The sequence below is a fragment of the Peromyscus eremicus genome, chromosome 13 (assembly GCF_949786415.1).
Source record: "Peromyscus eremicus chromosome 13, PerEre_H2_v1, whole genome shotgun sequence".
Taxonomy (NCBI): domain Eukaryota; kingdom Metazoa; phylum Chordata; class Mammalia; order Rodentia; family Cricetidae; genus Peromyscus; species Peromyscus eremicus.
The window spans coordinates 7,357,240-7,377,545 of record NC_081429.1 but is presented as its reverse complement, the minus strand read 5'-3'; the positions used below and the strand labels follow the sequence as shown (position 1 = coordinate 7,377,545).

At 49.0% G+C, this 20,306-nt stretch overlaps 1 protein-coding gene across 8 annotated transcripts in view; it reads right to left on the bottom strand.

Moving 5' to 3' along the window:
* The window catches only part of Lrrfip1 (LRR binding FLII interacting protein 1), a 135,832-nt gene that overhangs the window by 74,778 nt on the left and 40,748 nt on the right, over positions 1-20,306 (bottom strand). For 2 of the 8 annotated variants that reach the window (XM_059278084.1, XM_059278085.1), the window contains exon 1: positions 3,008-3,288. The exons of 4 other annotated variants lie outside the window; for them this stretch is intronic. In XM_059278084.1, the coding sequence (XP_059134067.1) occupies positions 3,008-3,073 (66 nt within the window). In that variant the 5' untranslated portion in view covers positions 3,074-3,288. Of the gene's footprint in view, positions 1-3,007; positions 3,289-20,306 lie in introns of those variants that run through there. 2 more of the 8 variants (XM_059278083.1, XM_059278079.1) reach the window with 1 other exon arrangement.

Genomic DNA, 20,306 nt, shown 5'->3' with positions numbered 1-20,306 from the left:
GGGCCGTGAATTGCACATGGCTGGTAAAGCTAACCTTCTATCAGAATTCTTGCCCTGGTGTGGACTGGCTCCTCTCAGGGTCAGAGCTCATCAGTGTGTGGTGGAAAGAGGCCAGAGTTAACACAACCTCAGCAACACAAAGAAGTTACAGAAGTTTAAAAAGAATGCCAGTTTGGGGCTGGAGAGATGGTTGCTGGCTGCTCTTCCCAAGTACTAGGGTTCGATTTCTGGCACCTACATGGAGGCTCACAACCGTCTATAACTCCAGTCCAGGGGATCTGAAGCCCTCTTCTGGAACCAGGCAGGAAGGGGAGCATGTACATCCATGTAACCGAAGTACCCATACATTTAAAAAAAAGGAAAAGAAAGAAAGTGGCAGTTTCCACCGCGGATGTGGAGCCTCGGACTTTCCACCAGCAGACCTGCCTAGCACCCCTCAAAACTGCTCTCGCCTCCTTTTTTCCTTTTTTATTGTGGTGCTGAGGCCTTGAACATAGAGTTAGGCAAGCACTCTACTACTGAGTTAAATCCTCGGCTTTTAGAGTTTTCTGTTTGTTTGGAATCAGGGTCCGGCTATGCCCAGGCCGGCCTAGAGCTGGAGTTCTTTCTGACCAGCCTTTGAATGCCACCGTCTCGGGCGTCCAGGCATGCACCACACACTCTGCTCCAATCATGCCCTTCGTCTTAGCTCTGGACTGAGGAGGTCACGCCGTCTGTCCTTCCTTTTGGTCACCGTGTCCTCTACCAACCATTTAACCCAGCCCTTGTCACCGGGAGACCCTTGCTCCTACGAGCCAGGGACACTTACTGCAGAACACAAAAGTCATTCTGTAATGCTCACATCTGGTCTCCAGTTACACGCTCAACCCAGGGTCCAAGGCAGCTGGGTGGCCCCCCTTCTAACACACCGGCCATTGTCATACCCCTGCAGACTTCCTGCCCAACAGGCCATTAGCCTCATAAACAAGGGCCACATTTTGTTTCTTTTTCCCTGTTCTCCTTTAATAAAGTTTCTGCAACTGTTTTGTAAACCTCTTAAAGATTCATAATTTCCTTCCAGAATTTTCTAGGACCAAATAGGCTCCAGAAATCAGCATTGTTAGATTTCACTAGGGTAAGAGGAGGCATAGACCATATTTTGTGAGGTAGCAGGTCCCTCATCAAATGCATGGAGAGGGCTTTAGAGCAACGTATGAAGGTTTCATTGCACTAAGGAGAGAAAGAAAGGCTAAAAATAGACTTGTCCAGGACAGGGCAGGGCTCACTGCTAGATGAATTCTGCCATAATCTTACATATAAACATCCACACACTCTTTAGTGCTCTGTGCTTCCTGGATTCTGGAAGGCATGGTGGGATTGATTGGCCCAATGAGAACTTGGGAGAGGACCTGGTTCCATGCCGGGCAGTACCTTGCCTGGATCTCAGGCAGGCTCCCATTACTGCACTGAGTAGCGGGACCTGTGCCTAGCGTCTTGCAGTTGGTGGTGGAGTCCCCATCTCTTGGGCCTTCCCCTGCCGTCCTTACGTGCTGTTTCGGTGTTAGGCTGTTTCTTCCTCCCTTTGCTCAGGACTCTGGCACTTGGTTCCTGTATGTTAGAACAAGCCCGGGGCCGACTTCCTCCTCACTCTTGCCTTCTATGGTGTGTGCCTGGGCTGCGGTTACAAACATCACTGTTTCAGAAGCTCTCCCTCCTCGCGGATCTCAAGACTGCCCTGAAGAGGGTTCCAAAGCGGCCCCGCTGGTTCCTTCCCTAGGCCCACAGGCTGCAGACTAGCTTCCAAAAGCCCGAATGACTGCCAAAACTTGAGTGAAGGCATAGGACAAGCACAGGGAGGGAAAACCAGTCCTCAGCAAGGAACTGACTTTTCCAGTCTATCACTGGAATCAAAGCTTACACCTTCCCAGCACTTCCTAGGAGGCTCCCCCAGCCAAACAAAGCAGCCTCATTGTGACTATTCCACAAACACCAACTACAGGATTAGCTCCTACCCGGTGAATGAGTGAACGGAGCTCACACTTTTATCAAGGACTCACAAAAACCTGACAAAGTGGGAACCTTGGGTCTCCTTCTTCCTCTAGTACTAACTCCATAAAACCCATTGTTTCAAAGAGTACCTTTTACTTTTAAATATTCCCATTCACTTCACGAGCAACCACAGCAATGGGCGAAGTGGGGAGGTGCCGGCCTGTAAGCCCAGAACAGGAGAGGTTGAGAAAGGTGGATCCTGAGTTTTAGGCTAGTTTGTGTTACATAGTCTAATCCTGTCTCAACTCCCAGCCCCCAAACCACAACCATGAGCTACGGGCACTATAACAACCAAAGGTCCCCAACTCGCTGGTGCCCAATTTTAAGGTCAAACTACTCCTTATCCACCATCCCTCCACAAGTTAAGCTCTGTAAGTGAAACACCAGAGACCGACACCCGGTAAAGTGGTTTTGGGGCCCTAGATCCTTGAGGGAGGCGTTCCTAAGGTCAAGAGCCTGCATGCCCTCCAAGCCACTCCAGGCAAGGTGGTGACTCCCGATGAGGGCCCAGTTCCTAGGTGAAATACCAAATAGTAATACCAAATACCAATACTTTGTGAAATACCAAACTAGCAGTTCTCTATGAAACTCTACACCACACTCAGATCTCAGATCTCGGTTGGATCCAGGCCAGAGCCAGTCAGCTGGGCAGAACCTGCCTAGAGACCATCACCAGAGGCGGAGAGAGAGACCACGCTCCTTTTCGTCCTTGAGAGGGGCGTTGGGACGTAAGATGTACTTTTCAGAGCGCCACCTGCAGATACCTTGCACTCAGCCAACCACCTGTCCGTAAACAGAGCCTGCCCTACAATCAGGATTTTCGAGTGTCTCTGACGGAGCCCACTTGCCTCTGCCCCAGCAGGATCGCTGCAGCTGAGGGGACCACTGCCCTTGGCCTTAGAGCCATGGGGGGGGGGGGGGACCCAGCTCTGCGGGGGGCCGCTGGTAGGCGCAGGACTAAACCGCGTGTTCCCCTTACCAGTCTTTGCGCTTCTGGACTCAGACAGTCGATTTCCTGGTTTTGTGCGCCCGCCGGGCTGGTCATGTTGCCGGAGTGCAGACCAACTTCCCACCCGTGAGTTCGCGCCGCAGACCCGCTCAGTCGGAGGGCTCTCAGCGAGACCACATTTCCGGACTCAGGTCAGCCGTCCAGGCAGAAGCAGAACTCGCGATGATCCCCTTGGCACACAAGAAGCCCGGACACCCGGCTCCGTGGTTCCCCAGCTGGGGTGCGGCCGGTAGGGCGGGGCGCAGGTGGCCCCGGGCCGGGGGTGGGGGTGGCAAGAAAGGAGCCCGGGGCACACTCCGCCCCAGCCCCGCCTGACCCCGCCCCCACGCCCCACCCACCTTATGCCCGCCACTCCTTCCTTCCCAGCCCCTTTCCCGCGCTCTTTCCAAGGGGGTGTGCCCCTTCCTCCCCGCCTCCACCCACCCGGAGATCCGTCTGTCTCCCACGCTCCTTCCACGCGGCCCCATCCTGTCCCTTCAGCCGACTGCTTCACCCACAATGGCACTCTCAAGCCCAGCGCTCCTTCCATGAGGTCCACCCGAATCCGCCCACCCGGGACCCCACGCTCCTCCTCCATGGCCCCGCCCATGTTCCTCCCTTTGCTCTGCCTCTGAGTCTCGGATCCGCCTTCCTCCCCGCTCAGACTGCTTCTGGCTAGCCGGCTGCGGTGCCATCAATCACCACCCAGTCCCTGGGGCTGACACCGGAAAGGAGGAGGGGAATGACCCTAGGGATCCCACCCGCAACCACGCCCTGGCCGTCCTTCGGCTGAGTCAGCGTGGGAGACCAGCCTAGGTCTTCGATTAGGACACGCGTGGCTTGCGCTGGAACCACAGCGCACGAGTCTCTGCCCAAGCGCAGCTGCCCGCGCCGCGGCGGTCTTCCGAGCCGGCGCCGCCTTGGGACCACAGAGCTACCATCCCTGGCCACTCAGGACAGGAGCGAGCATCAAACCCCGGTGACAGCCACGGTCTGGCAGATCCGGTGTCTGGAACCACCGCTTTTGTGCTGAGCCGACAGGGCGCGGCGAGAAACTGGTCTCCACGAAGGACAGTGACCCCACTCCTAGCACGCGTCTTCCACATCCACTGAGCGGGAGTGCCCCTGATTTAAAATTAAAGCCATTCGGGAAAGCAACCACAAGATTCCAACGTTGTGCGCTGTGGGCTGAAGCAACCCAAAGCCAACTGCACGGATTTCATTCACCCTTAGCCAATCCTGGCCGCATAGCTCCCCACGGCCTGTGCAGCAGACCTGGGTGACGTGTTTTCCCCACCCTAGAAGGGCCGCCTTCAAGCTCAAAAGGAAAAGCAACAGGGTCCCTTAGTCTGTTTTTGTTTTCTGGAGTCACCAGAAAGATTCTGGAGAAGCCAGGGTCACATCTGAGCCTTAATGGCTCCCTATTCTCGGCCTGGCTGACATGCTTCTTGGTAACAGCGAACACGTGTGTGCACTGGCCTACGCGTGTGGACCACCATCCTGACACTATGTCTCTGGGCAGTGCTTCAAAGGACTGGGTTGGCCAGAGGGTGGACCCAGCGAAAGACGGCTTCTGAAAGCAGGAGAACCTGGCCTGAAGGGATAAAGGGGGCGTGGTTTAGGGAGGAAAGGGCGTGTATTTGGGAGTAAGTGCAAGTTGAAGGAGAACAGGCACCAAGCTTTGCTGGAGCATCTCAGATGGGGTCTCAACGTAACATTTTACAAGTGCCGGTTTAAAGTTCTTGACTCTACAAAGTTTAAGTAACTGGAGAGAATAGTGTTAGATAACATCGTCACGGCAAAGGTTGGTGGAATTTATGTGGGGTACAGGTAATGAAATTCTGCTAGGACTAACTTTACAGGTCAGAGTGGAGGCCGGTTAATAACAGGGTCCTGCTAGTGTATTCTGACCTAGATAGGTAGATAGTGGAACCCTGGGACACCCACACCATCGCAGCCCAGGGACAGGCTCTGTTTGCTCTGTCTGTCCCCAGACAATACTTGAAGACATTTGCTGCTGACACAGGGAGCATTTCTCCAGCCCTCAAGGTACCCCTTGGCGTCTAACAGGCTCATAAACAAGGTCTTTCTGTGCCTTGTGTCCAAGAGTCCAGAAAAAAAAAAAATCACGGAACACTGTCCTTGCTGCCCTCCGAATCCTCCAGCAGGAACCGCCACTCACCTTTGGTACCTCCTCTTCCATAGCAGGAAGCTGGGCCCTAAGTTAAGACGGCTGAGAACTGGACCGAGCCAGAGTGATGAAGAAAGGGAAAATCTACAACCCCCTCCCCTCCAAAAAAAAAAGCTGTGGGAGGGAGTCAAGTGGTGTGACTCCTGGGCTCAAGATTCAGGGAACACCACCAGCCACAGAATAGCAATGTAAGACGTGTGGTTCTGCAGAGTGGCAGCATGTTATGGCAGCTGGCATCCCAACACCCCGCTGTCTCTGATAAGAGGGTGTCATACTTTGACTTAGGTGAGTCCAGCCTGCCTTGTTTGGTGGCTGGAGGCAGTTCCCAGCTCCAAAAGTGTGCAAGTCCGTACAGTGAGTGGCATGGTTCGTGCCTACCCTCTCTGGTGACATTTAAATCTAAATTCTAGGGCCTAGTCTGACTACACATGCATGTAATACTTGGGAGGTGGAGGCAGGAGGACTGGGAGTTGAAAGTCATCCTTAGCTGTTTGTATCAAGTTTGAAGCCAGCCTTGGCTACCTGAAACATTGTCTTAGAAGAAAGAAAATCCCACCCAGTAATAGGGAGGCAGAGGCAGGCAGATCCATGAGTTCTAGGCCAGCCTGGTCTATATAAAAAATTTCAAGACAGTAAGGACTGCAGAGTTTGACTCTGTCTCAAAACAAAACAAAAAGTGAATAAATCAACCTACGTTCTAATGAACTGTAGAGGCTCAGAGTTGCCTCCCAATAATTTTGATGCTTCTCCCTGAGCCTCTCTACCCTTTTTAATGTTTTGCAAGGTCATAGTGAGGGTGATGAATGTGAAGGGAACCTACTAACTTCTGGGGGGCTGTGTGCAAAAAGTGACACTCAGTGGAATGGGGTGTGTACCTTCATACAAAATTTTCATAGCAATAAAAGTCTCTTAGCAGAGCAATAGAAAAGCCTTTGCCTTGAAGAATACATGAACTCTTCACACATGAATACATCAGACAAGAAGCCCCAGGGCACCTTTGAAAGTTCGAGGGGAGGCCAGGAGGTGGCAGTGCATGCCTTTAATCCCAGCACTTGGGAGGCAGAAGCAGGAAGATCTCTGTGAGTTCGAGGCCAGCCTGGTCTACAGAGTGAGCTCCAGGAAATGCACCAAAGCTACATAGAGAAACCCTGTCTCGAAAAACAACAACAACAACCACCAAACAAAAAGAAAGAAAGAAAGAAAGAAAGAAAGAAAGAAAGAAAGAAAGAAAGAAAGAAAGTCCGAGGAGAGCCTCATCCTGTCATCCACTGGACTGACAACTTGGTATTGTCAAAGGTCTTGTCTTTTCTCTATTTAGATGGTCTCATGCAGCTGATGTCTTCAAACTCTGGAGTCTCCTGTTTCTACCTCCAGAGCGCTGGGGTGACAGGTATGTGCCTCCATGCCCTGTGGGGCCCAGGGTTTTTATATAAAGAGCTGTAAGGCATATGATGCACTTCAGTTTTCTCCTTGGTAAACATGATCAACGGCCAGCCATTTCTAATAAGCTGCCTTTGTAGCTGCAACCCTTTCCACATGGGCGGGCACTGACTGACCTGTGAACTCAACAGATTTGTTGACACTATTTAAGCCCTGGATCTCCTGTGAGCACACAGTAGGCTTTGGGAAAGATCTGTCCCTACCAGCTTATGGGGTGTGTGTGTGTGATGTATATGTGTATGATGCATGTGTGTGTATGTATATATATGTGTGTGTGTGTGTGTGTGTGTGTGTGTGTGTGTATGTGTGTATAGCATATGGGAAGGGGTTGGTATGTGTGTGTGGTGAGTGCGTCCTCTGTGGTTTCATAAAGGAAACAGAGTCTCAACATCAGTTCTCAGGTGTACAAGCTCGTGCCCAGGGGCCTAATTTTAAAGGGACTCCTGAAAAAGGAAGAACAGGTAACTGCATTGTTGGAGGACCACACGGATCACAGCTAACTAGCTCAGCCACCGGGTGAGCCAGACTGGGCCCCACCCAAGCCCAGTTTACTCTGTCTCCCTGGCATCTGTTGCTAGGCTAACTAGCTTTGCTTTCCTCTGTGGTTTGGGCTGCAGGGTGACCACAGAAGGCAGAGGCAGAGGGAAGGCAGGGCAGGGTGGCTCTCAGCCTCCCCACTAACCAGGTAGCCAACATGAAATCATTTCTCTCCATCACAGTCCTAACACTTGTTTTTCACAGACATGAATCACCAGCCCCATGGATGGTGGACAACAGGGCAAATGTCTCTAATGGCTTGTACACCCAAGGTGCTCACATGTGTGTTCTTACTTTGTTTGGATCCTTAGACAATTGCCTAAAAACCATAGCTGTGATTATATGTTATGATAACTGTGGTTCAGACCATCACCCAGGCTTTGTGCGGCATCTTCTGTTTACAAAACACTTGGCACACACACACACACACACACACACACACACTGGGGCTCACAGGTGCTTGACTGGTCCACAGATGTGTTGCAGGAGGGGAGCCAGGTTTCAACTCCAGGTCTCCACTCTAAGTCCCTGAACATCTATCTGTCATGGAACATGTCCAGCATTCTGTGTAACACAGAGGTGCTCCCTGCCAGACACCCATAGGTCCTCACGTGGGAGCAGGCAGTCATCAGACTTAATGAGCTCTTGGCTGTCTCCCTGGGCTTAACCTGGACTAGTAGCCCTGTAGGAAGCAGAGCTAAGAAAAATCCCTGGAGAAACCAGGCTTGTCAATCATGCGGGCCTATTTTCTTCAAATGAAGGAAATGAATGATGCCTAGTCACCTGGAACGCCAGAGTGAAAAGTAATCAATCAACTTGGTGATTCTCAGCCTCCACCTGAGTCTGCCCAATATCGTGAGCATTTTTTAGGCCCAGTCCTTCAGTGAATAGAACACATCCCTACAAAAGAGTACTTTGCATGAGGACTTAGGCTTATCACAGGTCCTTCCTCTAGGCTCTAGCCCTGATCTCTGTTTACCAGCCAATAGAATCCATTCTTGTTGTAAAGGTCACAGGTCACAAGTTCTACTCTATTTAAATGTGTGAGAAAAGTAAACCACAAGGTCAGTCTCTGGAAGGCTATGACCCTCTCCCGGATTGTGGTCAGCCCCCCTACCCTACCCTCCACCCCTGCCGGCCGTGAGGTTTGCGGGAGATGGGGTTTCCCTACATAACCCCACCACCCATCTAAGGCCATTGGCAGGGCGGTCAAGGATGGAAGCTAAATCTCCCATGAATATCAGGGGCACTAGCAGTAGTACCATTGAATGGGAGGGTGGGATCATCCTACCTGCTGTCTGGAAAGAGTGGTACCCCAAGCCAGCACCCAGCTCAGGCTAAAGTGCACTTGGACTCTGAGTCACTGTCCTGACCACCTCCAGTGAGAGATGATTCTGGAACCTGAGATCTGGAAAGGAACAGCAAGCTGGTTGCTAGTGTGCCAACCAGCTCCTGGGCTGGGCTTCAAGCAAGAGTGCCTCATTCTCATCCTGTCCTGTGCCTCAGTGTTAGCTTAGCCTCTCCCCATCCGGCTGCAATGGATGTCTCAGGAATGGCTTCGTGTTTTCATTGTTTGGAACAGATGGCCACTTTATACATGATAGGTGGGTGGACAGACGGACAGAAGGGTGGTTCTCCTAATAAGACAGAGACTTTTCATAGGTTATCATGAACTCTTTGATTTTTCTTTTCTTTCTTTCTTTTTTTTTTTTTTTTTTTTTTTTAAAGATACGATATGTAGCCTAGGGGCTAGGGGACTGGCCTGGAACTATGTGGCCTAGGCTGGCTTTAAACTTGTGAAAATCATCCTGCCTTAGGCATCCCAGTGCTGGGATTACAGATGTGAGTCGCCATGTCCATCCAGCTCATTGATCTTTAAGTATTTTGTATTTTTGTAGCGAGCGGAAACAGAAACTTTCAGAAGTTAGCACAGAGCAGTGGCCAGTCAGGGGTGACGTCAGGGACGGCCACGTGGAGAAATGAGAACAGGGCTGAGGGACGTAATTTGGAACTCCCACATTTAATGGCTCAGGAACAAGCCAAGACAGAGAAGGGGTAGTTAAAGAGAAAACAGAGGTGTCTCCTGGAAGCAAGAGAACAAAGTTGAGAAAGCCTTTAATCTGCAAGTAGGAAAACAATGATTACTGCGTTCTGTTGGTAGAGCCTGGGACTGAAGACTGGGAGAAGGCCGGAATAGAGGGAGGGGCTGGGGTGCCAGAGGTCTGTTTATTGGTCCATGGGGTTTTTAAATTTTTAAAAGTTATTTTACGTATATGGGAATTTTTGGCTACATGTATGTCTGTGTACTACATGTGTCCCTGTTGTTTGAAGAAGCCAGAAGAGTGTGTCAGATTTCCCGGAACTGGAGTTGTGGATGGCTGAGAGCCACCATGCAGGTGCCGGGGATCAAACCCGTGTCCTCTGCAAGAGCAGCCAGGGCTCTTCAGTGCTGAGCATCTCTCTTGCCCCTGGTCCAGAGGTTTTTAAGGATGGGAGAGACTCGAGTCTGTTTGAAAGCTGAGAGTGAGAAAATATGGAGCTGGGGATGTGGGGAAGTCTCACATGGGAGACTGCCCATGGAGGAACAGTAGGGAAGGGGCAGGACCTGGAGCTGCCCTGTCTAGAAAGGGCCTGCTTGAATGGGGTGGGGATGAAGTTAAGAGAACCGAACCCAAGTGGTCAGGGGTTGTGGGGGTGGGGGTAAGAAGCTCTGCTCTTGGTTGGGGACAAGTTAGGCAAGGTTGGGGCAGGAGGTCAGAAATGGGAGGGATCTGAACCTGCTAGCGGGGTCACACCATTGTCAGTAATTGGAAACAGCGGGAGCCAGGCCATGCCAGTACTGGGAATAGTGGGGGTCATACCATTGCCGGTACTAGGAAGCAGGATCCTTTTTTGGGGAGTCCCATCAAACCCACCCAGTTACAATTAACTGAGGATCCCTTGGAGATAATTTTCAATCCATGTCACTCTGAGTCCACTACCACCCCCAAAGTGTGCAGGAATCCAAATGTATTTTTTCAAGCCATCCTTCAGTACTGGTAACCCCTGGGATGGCCAGAGCCACGCCAGAAATGCCCCCCTTTCACTGTAGGACCCAAACAACCACCAAGCACCTCTGAGGAAAACCAGTTCTTTTGTTCATGGATACGACATACTGCAAATACCACCCAATGCTTTCCTAAAAATGTTGCAACCAACACCTACTAAACTCTCTTATGTATTCCTCTGCCATATAGGTGCACACGCTTTCTCTCTCTCTCTCTCTCTCTCTCTCTCTCTCTCTCTCTCTCTCTCTCTCTCTCTCTCACACACACACACACACACACACACACACACACACACACACGCATGCACACACGCACAAAACCCACTAGGTCAACTTGATAGCAAAGGAAAAAGTAGCTATTTTGCTCAAAGAATAGTCCATTCAAGGTGTTTTGTCAATAAGCAGGGTTGTATTCACTGGATAACAGAATACCCAAGGGCAGGAAGTAATTCAAAGACTTCAACATAGATGGAATAGAAAACAGCAATTTCCAAAAAAATAAAAAATAATGTTTTTCCAAGTATTATTTAGTTTACCTTAGCAATCCTGTCTGTGAGTTTAATATTCTAGAAAACATGTAGATTATCCTTAAAAACCAGGTCTCAGAGTAAATCTTTACTACCTGAGACATGTAGAAGTCAACTTAGCTACACATGATTGGCAAGTGTCATTCTCAGAGAGGAAGCACAGGGGATGTAGGACCTCATTGATAATCTGATTTTTACAGGGTATCCATAGTAACCAAGGAGATTGAAGGGTTCTGAAGATGGAGTCAAAGGTTTACAAAAAATGTGAGTGAGTAACCTTCCAGCTGAAGGTCCTCACACCTGAAATAATATCTCTAAAATCTACCAAGTGAACTCCCCCAAAGGAAAACAAAGACTAAACCCACTTCAGCAGACTCCTAAGAATGCAGGCCCGCACTCAAATATATAAGGGTTCCTCTTGCACTCCAGCCCTGAAATTATAGTTCAGACAGTCAAAACTACCAGACTACAGAAAACTGCCAGGTCTCGATCAACTTGTACCTTTCCGGCTCCTGCGAACTGGATGTCTGTCGAGAAGACTTAGCGCGGAGGGGAAACACCTCGGCATTGGAGGATGACGGCTTTAGGTGAGCCTCCTGAGCTCTTGGACAGGGAACAGCATCTGGAGAGGCATGCTTGGCACAGGAGTGGAAATTCTGGAAAAACTGGAGATCAAATAGCCACTCCTGACCACGTCACCTTTATGCCTGCCCGGCTCACTAGGGCAGCTGCCTTTGCATAATGCAAGGGCGTGGCCCTGAGCCCACAGGAGGGTTTCCAAATGGAGGATCTCCTCTGACCATCTTGTCTAACTGCAGCGATTTAGAGCGTGAGGCATCCCTCCCCTGGTCTCTGCTGCAGTAGCACATCCGTGTTGCTTGGGTGTTGGACTCTGGAGAGATCAGCGTTAAGTACAGAGCTCGCTTTCTTAAGGTCAACCTTACTGACATTTAGTGGTCCAATGATTTGTTTGGGGAGGTATCCTGTCTGGTGAAGCATCCTGGTTCTCACTCAGCAAATGCTAGCTGTACCCTCCTCCCGAATGCAGCAACCCAGACAGTCTCTAGAGATTGCCAGGTGGTTTCAGCTGAGAACTCCCGATAGAAAGGAGAACCAAACACCCATAGAGAGAGTTACCTCCAAACACCCACAGTGAGGGAGAACATTCACTTACTGATCACTACAGAGGTGCCAGGGTCCCACAGACCCATGGCTAGACACAACCGTATTGGAGACGGTGGAATGGCGAGAACGCACCATTAACGCCTGCTGGTCTAGACTACATGGGCTATGAAATCCAAAGCAAAGCTGTTGTCAGGAAGAGACCGAAAGCCAGCACTGGGAACCCAGCAAGAGGTGGCCTAGGGTAGGGAGCTGAGAGCTGAGATTTCTGAAGCCATGCGGCCATGTGGAAGTGAAGGGTGGGATCCTACAGGTAGGCTGGTAGAGCATCAAAGTGAGGAGGCCAAAACTTGGGGTTAGCTTCCTGGTACCTCAGGCCAGACCTGGCCAGAGAACATAGGCTGAGCGTTCCGTCCTGCACCCTAACATAGAATGTGGGGTGTCAAACTCCCTGGCAGAGTTTGACAGTCAAGTTTGGAAGAGAGTCACTGCTATGTCAGGGGAGCGCCACACAGAACAGGGACTAGCAGGCACAGATGCTGCCAGCCTCACAGTGCACTCTGTGTGACACACACACCCTTTTTTCCTTCTAGATAGCATCTCTGGAGTCATAGATTACACCCAGGTTAGAGAGGTCCCGCCACAAGTCCAGTGTCACTTGATCCGCTTTGGAGGTGGTTGAAAGCTTCTGTTGGCCTTTGGGGGCTCTCGGGGAGCTCTGGCCCCTTTTCAGGCAGCTGCCATTCTTTAAGCCCAGAATTCTGCCATTGCCTTGGGCTACGTCCAAAGCCAAGCTTCTGGTGTTTCGGTTTCTAGACGAATGTGTTATGACTGACAATGTCTGCATACAGCGGCTGGAAGGAGACAGGGAGAAACAGCGGGCTGCCCCAGGTACAGGCTGAAACGTGAGCGTTTGGCTGCTTCCGCGACTCCCTTAGACATTGTTAGGAGGCTCTTTTTACAGTTCCTTGTGCTCAGGAACTTGAACTTTATCCCAGAAGCCGTAAAGGGTCCACTGAAAATGTCTGAATAGAGACAGGAAAGATTCTGTCTGAGCACAGCTGAGCGGCTATAATACAGTTGAAAACCACCCTCCCTATTCTTTTGCAGAAGTGTCTTGGCTGAGTTATTCTTCTTGATTAAGTCGAGAGTCTGTTTGCTAAGCTTTAACCCAATCCTCCCTCTAAGCAATGATTTTATTTGAAGTTCATTATATATATAAATTATTCAGGGATGGGATTAATAATAACTAATGATTAATAACTATTAATAATAATAACTATTAAAAATTAATAGTTTTAACGTGGGGTTTTCTCACCAAGGAGGAATATTCTTCTTTGCACCACTCAGTGTGGTCTGTCCTCCAGGAAGATACGTCAGTGTTCTTCCTGCAGGCCCTGCATATTTTATTTATTTTTTAATTGTTATTAGATTTATTTAGTGTGTGTATGTTTATGGGCGTTTATGTGCCACTGCACATGTGGACATCTTTTGGAGTCCTGGGAGTCAGTTTTCCCCTTCCACTGTATGGATCCCAGTGATTGAACTCGGGACCTTAGGCTTCATGGCACATTTTTCAGCTGAGCCATCCTTCTCCCTGACCCGACCTCTGAATATTTCTTAATTCCTGTGTGTGCCTTTGGATCAGATCTTACATTTTTTCCCCCTACAATTAAAAAAAAAATCATGATGGTAGGCCACAGGGATGTGTGGGCCTTTCTGTTACTATACAGTCTCAGGTGTACAGTGACCTTTTAGATTGGACATAAGCAGAATCTTGAGGCCTTAAAGTTTCTTCCCTGGGGGCTGGAGAGATGGCTCAGCACTTAAGTGCATTGACTGTTCTTTTTTTTTTTTTCAAATATATTTATTTTTATTTTATGTGCATTGGTGTTTTGCTGTGGGTGTCAGGTTCCCGGGAACTGGAGTTACAGACAGTTGTGAATTGCCATGTGGGTGCTGGGAACTGAACCCAGGTCCTCTGGAAGAGCAGCCAGTGCTCTTAACCACTGAGCCATCTCTCCAGCTCCACATCGGCTGTTCTCGAAGGGGACCAAAGTTTGGTTCCCAGTGCCCACTTTGGGATGCTCACAATCACAGGTAATTCCAGCTCCAGGAGATTTCGTACCGTCTTCTGGCCTCTCCAGGCACCCGCATGCAGGTGCACGCACACGATTTAAAATATTTTTTAAGTTAAATTTTCATCTCTTCCTTTTAGGAGAATTTCCCCAGTGGTCTGAAGAGCAGAACTCTTAGTGCCATGGTTTCAAACGGCTGTGATCCCCACCTCCCTTCTTTAAGTAGACACTCTACGGACAAGGAGGGCATGGTGGCTTTGAGCTCTAATGCCTGCACTGTAATAGGCCAGGATAAGGGCTGTTAAACCTGAAACAGCATCTAAAATGGCTGACCCAGCAGATGGGGAGTAGTGTACTCAGGGTCCTCTCAACAAGACACTCTTGCTGAAAGGAGAAGATCTAATCGTGAAAGCAAAAGATAAACTGATGGAGCAACTTGGAGACAGAGCCATCCTTCAGTCAGGGAGTCACTGTTACAGTTGAAGTTAGGATGCTCCTGTGCTCTGCAGAGGGGCACTGTGGACTGTAACAGAATGCATAGATCCTGGGGCTCCCATGACCTGATGGAAATCTCCAGCTCTGGACGGGGTGACCTCTCTGTGTGCCTCGGTTCCCTTGTCTGTGAAATGGGAGCAATAATGGTCCTTAGTTCACAGGGTTTATGAGGAGTAGATGAACTGTCATTATAACAATGCTGAGCATAAAGCACAGTGAGACACAGGTGGTCTGTGTCATTCCAGCACAAAACAGCTGAAAGAAAATTCCATCTGCATTCATTGGACCAGTCACAAAGGATGTGGTCGTAACCTGTGTCCCAGATAAACCTGTACCTCATTCCTGTCCCACCCAGCGAGACTCCTATCTGGCCCTCAGCTCATGACCCCCATACTGGGGGAGCCATGGTACCCGCAGTACCATGAGCTGGTGGAACACATAACCCCAGCATCAGCTGAGTCAGGGCTCCAGGGTCCAGTGGACTAAGCACATGGCTTTTCTAGAGTAAGAGGCCTGAACTTTGTGCTGGTTCCTTCGGTGAGACACCTCACTTCCTTGTTGTGCTGCAATCTTGAAATCTCTTGTACCTCACCAGCCAGATAAGGAGTGATGACTATGTTTTTAAAGAATGGGGTTGGGTAACAGAAGCTCATAACTTCCCCTTTTGGGTGAAGAGACCCTCCCACAGCCGAGATGCTTGCCTGTGTGTGTGTGTGTGTGTGTGTGTGCATGTGTGTGGTGTTCCCATGTATGTTGGTGCATGAGTGTGTGTGTAAGGCCAAAGCTGACATCAGGTGTTTTCCTCTACCGCTTTCCACCTCACTTACCGAGTGAGGTAGGGTCTCTCAGAGCTGGAAGATGCAGCTAGTCGAGCTAACCAGCTTCCCCTGGGATTCTGCCTCCACCTCCAGAACACAGGGAACGCAGGTGGGTCGCCACACCCACCTGGCATTTACGTAAGTGCTGGAGACATAAACTCTGGTCTTCATGCATGATGGGCAAGTATTTTATCCACTGAACCATCTCCCCAGCCTGGCAGGGGTTTTCAACGGGGTGGTGGTTATACAGAGACAAATCATTTCAGACTATGAAAAAAAAGAAAACATTCAACTCTTCAACTCTAATGGTCTATGATTATTAAAACGTAACGCCACACATTTTGACTCCAGTATCCTAGATCCACAGCTAACTTAAAACATATTTGTTATTATTATTGTGTGTGTGCATGTGCATGCAAGGGTGCTTATGCCACAGCATGCATATGGAGGTCAGAGGATAACTGTAGAGCCAGTTCCCTGCTTCATTGTGGCGTTGGAAATTGAACTCAGGTCATCAGGCTTGCTTGTAAGGCCAGCACTTTTACCCACTGAGCCTTCTCAGTGGCCAACTCTTTAACACTGCTTTTTGTTCATTTCTAACGTTAGCATGTTCATCTCCACGAGAAATCAAAAAGGCATGGGCAGAGAGAAAACGGAAACAAGGGAGCAGGAGGCAGGTAAGAGACCTGTGTCTCGGGCTCAATAACATCAGGTGATACAACGGCAAGGAGCCCACATTAAAATGTCAAAGACGTCACGGTAAGTGTAAAAGCTCACATGGCGCACCGTCGATGGGAGTGACCCACAGATAGCTGATACGTAGATGATCCATGCAGCGTGATCCATTCAGTCTGGGACAGGAAGGGATTCTAGCACAAGGTCAAAGCTGTACAAACGCTGAGGACATTAGAGTCTGTCTGTAAAGTGTGAGTATTGCAAGACTGCAGTTGCATGAGGTCCTGAGAGGTTTTTAAATTTGGTTTTGGGATGTTGGGAATCAAACTCACGGTCTCTCTTCTGCTAAGCACAAGTCAGTGTGCTATACCACAGCCTGGGTCCCCTGGGTGGTCAGAGTCACAGGGACAGAAGGTGGCAGCATGGGTGACAGAGGCTGGGAGAGGAAGAAATGGGAAGCTGATATTTAAGTTGTGCAAGAAGGAAATGTATATAGTTAAGATGGTAAATTTTTGTTGTGCGTATTTTACCACAGTTTAAGTAATTCTATTTTTAAAAGGCAAGTGTCCTCTTTTGTTTAGGTAACATCACAAAGAGAGGAAGAAGCAAGCCAGGACAGGCTTCCCCTAGGAAATGGAAGGGCAGTGGGAGTTCCAAGTGACTCCAGATGAAATCGACCATGAAAAACAAACAACAAACAAACAATAAACCTAAGGAATCTGTGTGGGGAGAGGTTCTCAGAGAGTGTAGGCAGCCACCTCTCCATTTTCAAATCACCCCTACCCGCAGCTCTGAACATCTGAAATCCCCCAAAGTGGAGTATCACTGGTGACTCCAACAGCCATCTGGGCCTGCTAAGCTGGTGTGGCATGTTGAGGACTGCCAATTTAACTTGAAAAGGAGGAGCTGAGGATGGAAGACCCTTCCCTTACCCACTCTGTGCAGGACACTGAGTTATACCGCCAGCCAGGGAAGAGACTGTCAACGCTGTCTTCATTAAGCAATGGTGGGGTGGGGAGATGGCTCTCCGGGAAGGTGTGCTCACTGCACAAGTACAAGGACCTAAGTTCAAATCCCCAGAGCATACATAAAAAGCCTGGCAAGGCTGTGGTCGGCTGTAACCCTTGCACCACGGGACATGGAGAGAGGAGGATTGCTGGACCTTTCTGAACCAGCCTAGCTTCTGGTTCAGTGAGAGACCCTGTCTCGAAGGAATATGTAAAAGATTGAGCAAGGAGCACACACACACACACACACACACACACACACACACACACACACACACAGCAATGGTATTTGTGATAGTATGTAAAGTTCTTTTTTTTTTTTTTTTTTTTTTTGGTTTTTCGAGGCAGTTTCTTTGTGTAGCCTTGTGCCTTTCCTGGAACTCACTCTGTAGACCAGGCTGGCCTCGAACTCAGAGAGATATCCGCCTGCTCTGCCTCCCAAGTGCTGGGATTAAAGGTGTGCGCCACCACTGCCCGACAGTATGTAAATTTTTTAAAGTGTTGAGTATATGCATGTAGCTAGAGTTTTCCTGCCTGGCCCACAGTCAGGACAAATCTCTCTCACCTGCCAGTCCCACAGCCGCTCAGACCCAACCAAGTAAACACAGAGACTTATATTGGTTACAAACTGTATGGCCGTGGCAGGCTTCTTGCTAACTGTTCTTACAGCTTAAATTAATCTATTTCTATAAATCTATACCTTGCCACATGGCTCGTGGCTTACCAGCATCTTCACATGCTGTTTGTCATCATGGCAGCTGGCAGTGTCTCTGACTCAGCCTTCCACTTCCCAGCTTTATTCTCCTCCTTGTCCCGCCTATACTTCCTGCCTGGCCACTGGCCAATCAGTAATTTATTTATTGGCCAATCAACAACACACTTGACATACAGACCATCCCACAGCATATGCGCACTATTATATTTATGAAAAAACATTAAAAAATAAGGAAAAATGGGCCCTGCCATCTTTGTATTATAAGGACACAGGGAGCTTCCTTCCTTCCTTCCTTTCTTTCTTTCCTTCCTTCCTTTCTTCTTTTTCAAGGAGGAGGATTAATATTTTTCTTGGAAATAATTTTTTTCATGCAATATATTCTTTTAAAATTTATTTATTTATTATTTTATGTGCATTGATGTTTTGCCTACATGTATGTCTGTGAGAGTGTCAGATCTTGGAGTTACAGACAGTTGCCAGTTGTCATGTGGGTGCTGGGAATTGAACCCATGTCTACTGGAAGAACAGCCAGTGGTCTTAACCGCTGAGCTATCTCTCCAGCCCCACACAATGTATTCTTATCATGGTTTCCCCTCTGTCTCCTCCCTGATTCTCCCCACCTCCCCACAATCCAACTCTGTGGCTTCTTTCTCTCTTTAGAAAATAAACAAGAAAAAAGATCAGACCAGAAAAAAAGAAAAAGCACAAGAAATACCCCCCCCCCACACACACACAGACACAAAAACAAAACCTATAAAAACACAAAATTGGAAACCATAATACACAAGCAAAATGGGGTGGGAGGGAGTCCAACAAAGCAACGTGAGACAAAAATATCTCCAAATATACCATCGGGTTCTCTCTGAGTTGGGCATTTATTGCTGGGCACCGGGCCTCCCATAACTGTCACTTGAATATCCAGTGAGACTCGGTTAAGGATGGGGCAGGCCCTCCAGCACCGGGACCCTGCCTGGCTTGAACTTGTTCAGGCCCTGTGCATGCCGCCACAGTCTCTGTGAGTTCCTATGTGTGGGTCCTGCTGTGTCTGGAAGACTCTGTTTCCTTGGTGTCCCCTCCCCGTCCCGCTCTTCCTCAGGGTTCCCTGAGGGGAAGGGTCTGATGAGGAAGACTGGGAGGAGTCATTTTATTGCCTTTTCTTTCTGGTGTTTTCCATGAGTGTGCTCTGTTTTTGTTTTGTTTTGTTTTGTTTTAAAGAGGCACATAATACAAGGTTCAATTTCCTCTGTCTCGTTCTTTGAAAAGAAAGAAATAAAAAAATGGAAGGAAAAAAAATCCTTTTGTGTGTGTGTGTGTGTTTCCAGAGGCTTTCAAACCTTCTCTAGGAGAAAAACAAACTTAGCCTAGGAAACTGCAATTAGTTAGTTAGTCTGGCAACAGTTTTTGGTTTTTTTTTTTTTTTTTTTTTTTAAGTGTTTGCCTATTTCTCTGTGTTAGGGATCCTTCTGGTACGCTAGGGAGGCATGAGCCCTTCAGAATACTCTAAGTTACAAACCAAAACTGTGCTACACCCAAACCAGACTCTTGGCAAGCATACTTGCTAAGTGTGATACTCGGTAAGTGTGTCTTTTAAACCCTGACACCATGTGTGAGCCACGGTCTAGTCAGCACAAAGACAGCCCTGGGGTTATTTTTAACACAGTGAGCAGGTGCCGGTAGCTAGGCTGTCCAAGGCCAAGGGCCTCAAGGAACACAGGCGCAGTGTTTCCAAACAGCTAAGGCTGGAGACAAGGCCTGAGTGACAGGGCCCCAGGGGCTTGGAGAGGACCCCAGCCTCTGAGAAAGAACTCCCACGACTCTTGAAGCTGTTAGGGCAGAGACGGACAACAATAGAATGGTGAGTGGCTGCCACCTGTTGCTAGGACAATGCTGTGAGAAACAGGAACCCTTCAGGAAGGTAACCTGGGCAATTCTTTTCTGCCCTCTAGCGTCAGGTTAACAGAGCCCTCTGCTTAGGCTGGCCAGGCAAGGGGGCTGTGCAGAGCTCAGGGGAGGGAGGGTTTGGAGTCTGAGAGCTTCCTTACTGATATGGTAATTCCCCAGAGCTGACTTCAACAACAGTACTGACCCCTGATAGATGCCAGCCATCTCCTCCAGTGACTGTAGCCACCGACAAAAGATGTCACAAAACCTGAGATGTCACAGACACTTCTGATGGACTAGACGGTCTGGCCTGCCTTCATCACCGAAGGTAACTCCCATCCACTCAGTTTCAGAACTCTGAAAATCTATCCAAAGGTCCTTGGAGGATTCTCAGACCCAAGCTTAAGAGTCCTGTGAAGTCTTTCAAGGTGGCAAATGCAGCTTTCTAGTCTTAAAGTTTGGTTTTAAAATCAGTTAAGCAGGTAGTGTGTTGCTGCTCACTGATGCTTGCAACCCCAGAGCTAAAAGTGGGAGGTGGGAGGATTGCAATATAACAAGTTCATAGCCATCCTGGACTACACAGTGCATCCCATGCCAACCTGAGGCACCAAGTGTGAGGTCAAAAAACAAAACAAAAGAACAACAATGAGTAGTTATTGCAAAACAGTGCCTTTCTGCTCAGCTCTTATTTGATGTACTGCAGGAGGAGCTTGGAGGAGCCTTTGGACATTCTTTGCAGCATGCCTCCTTCTGAACTA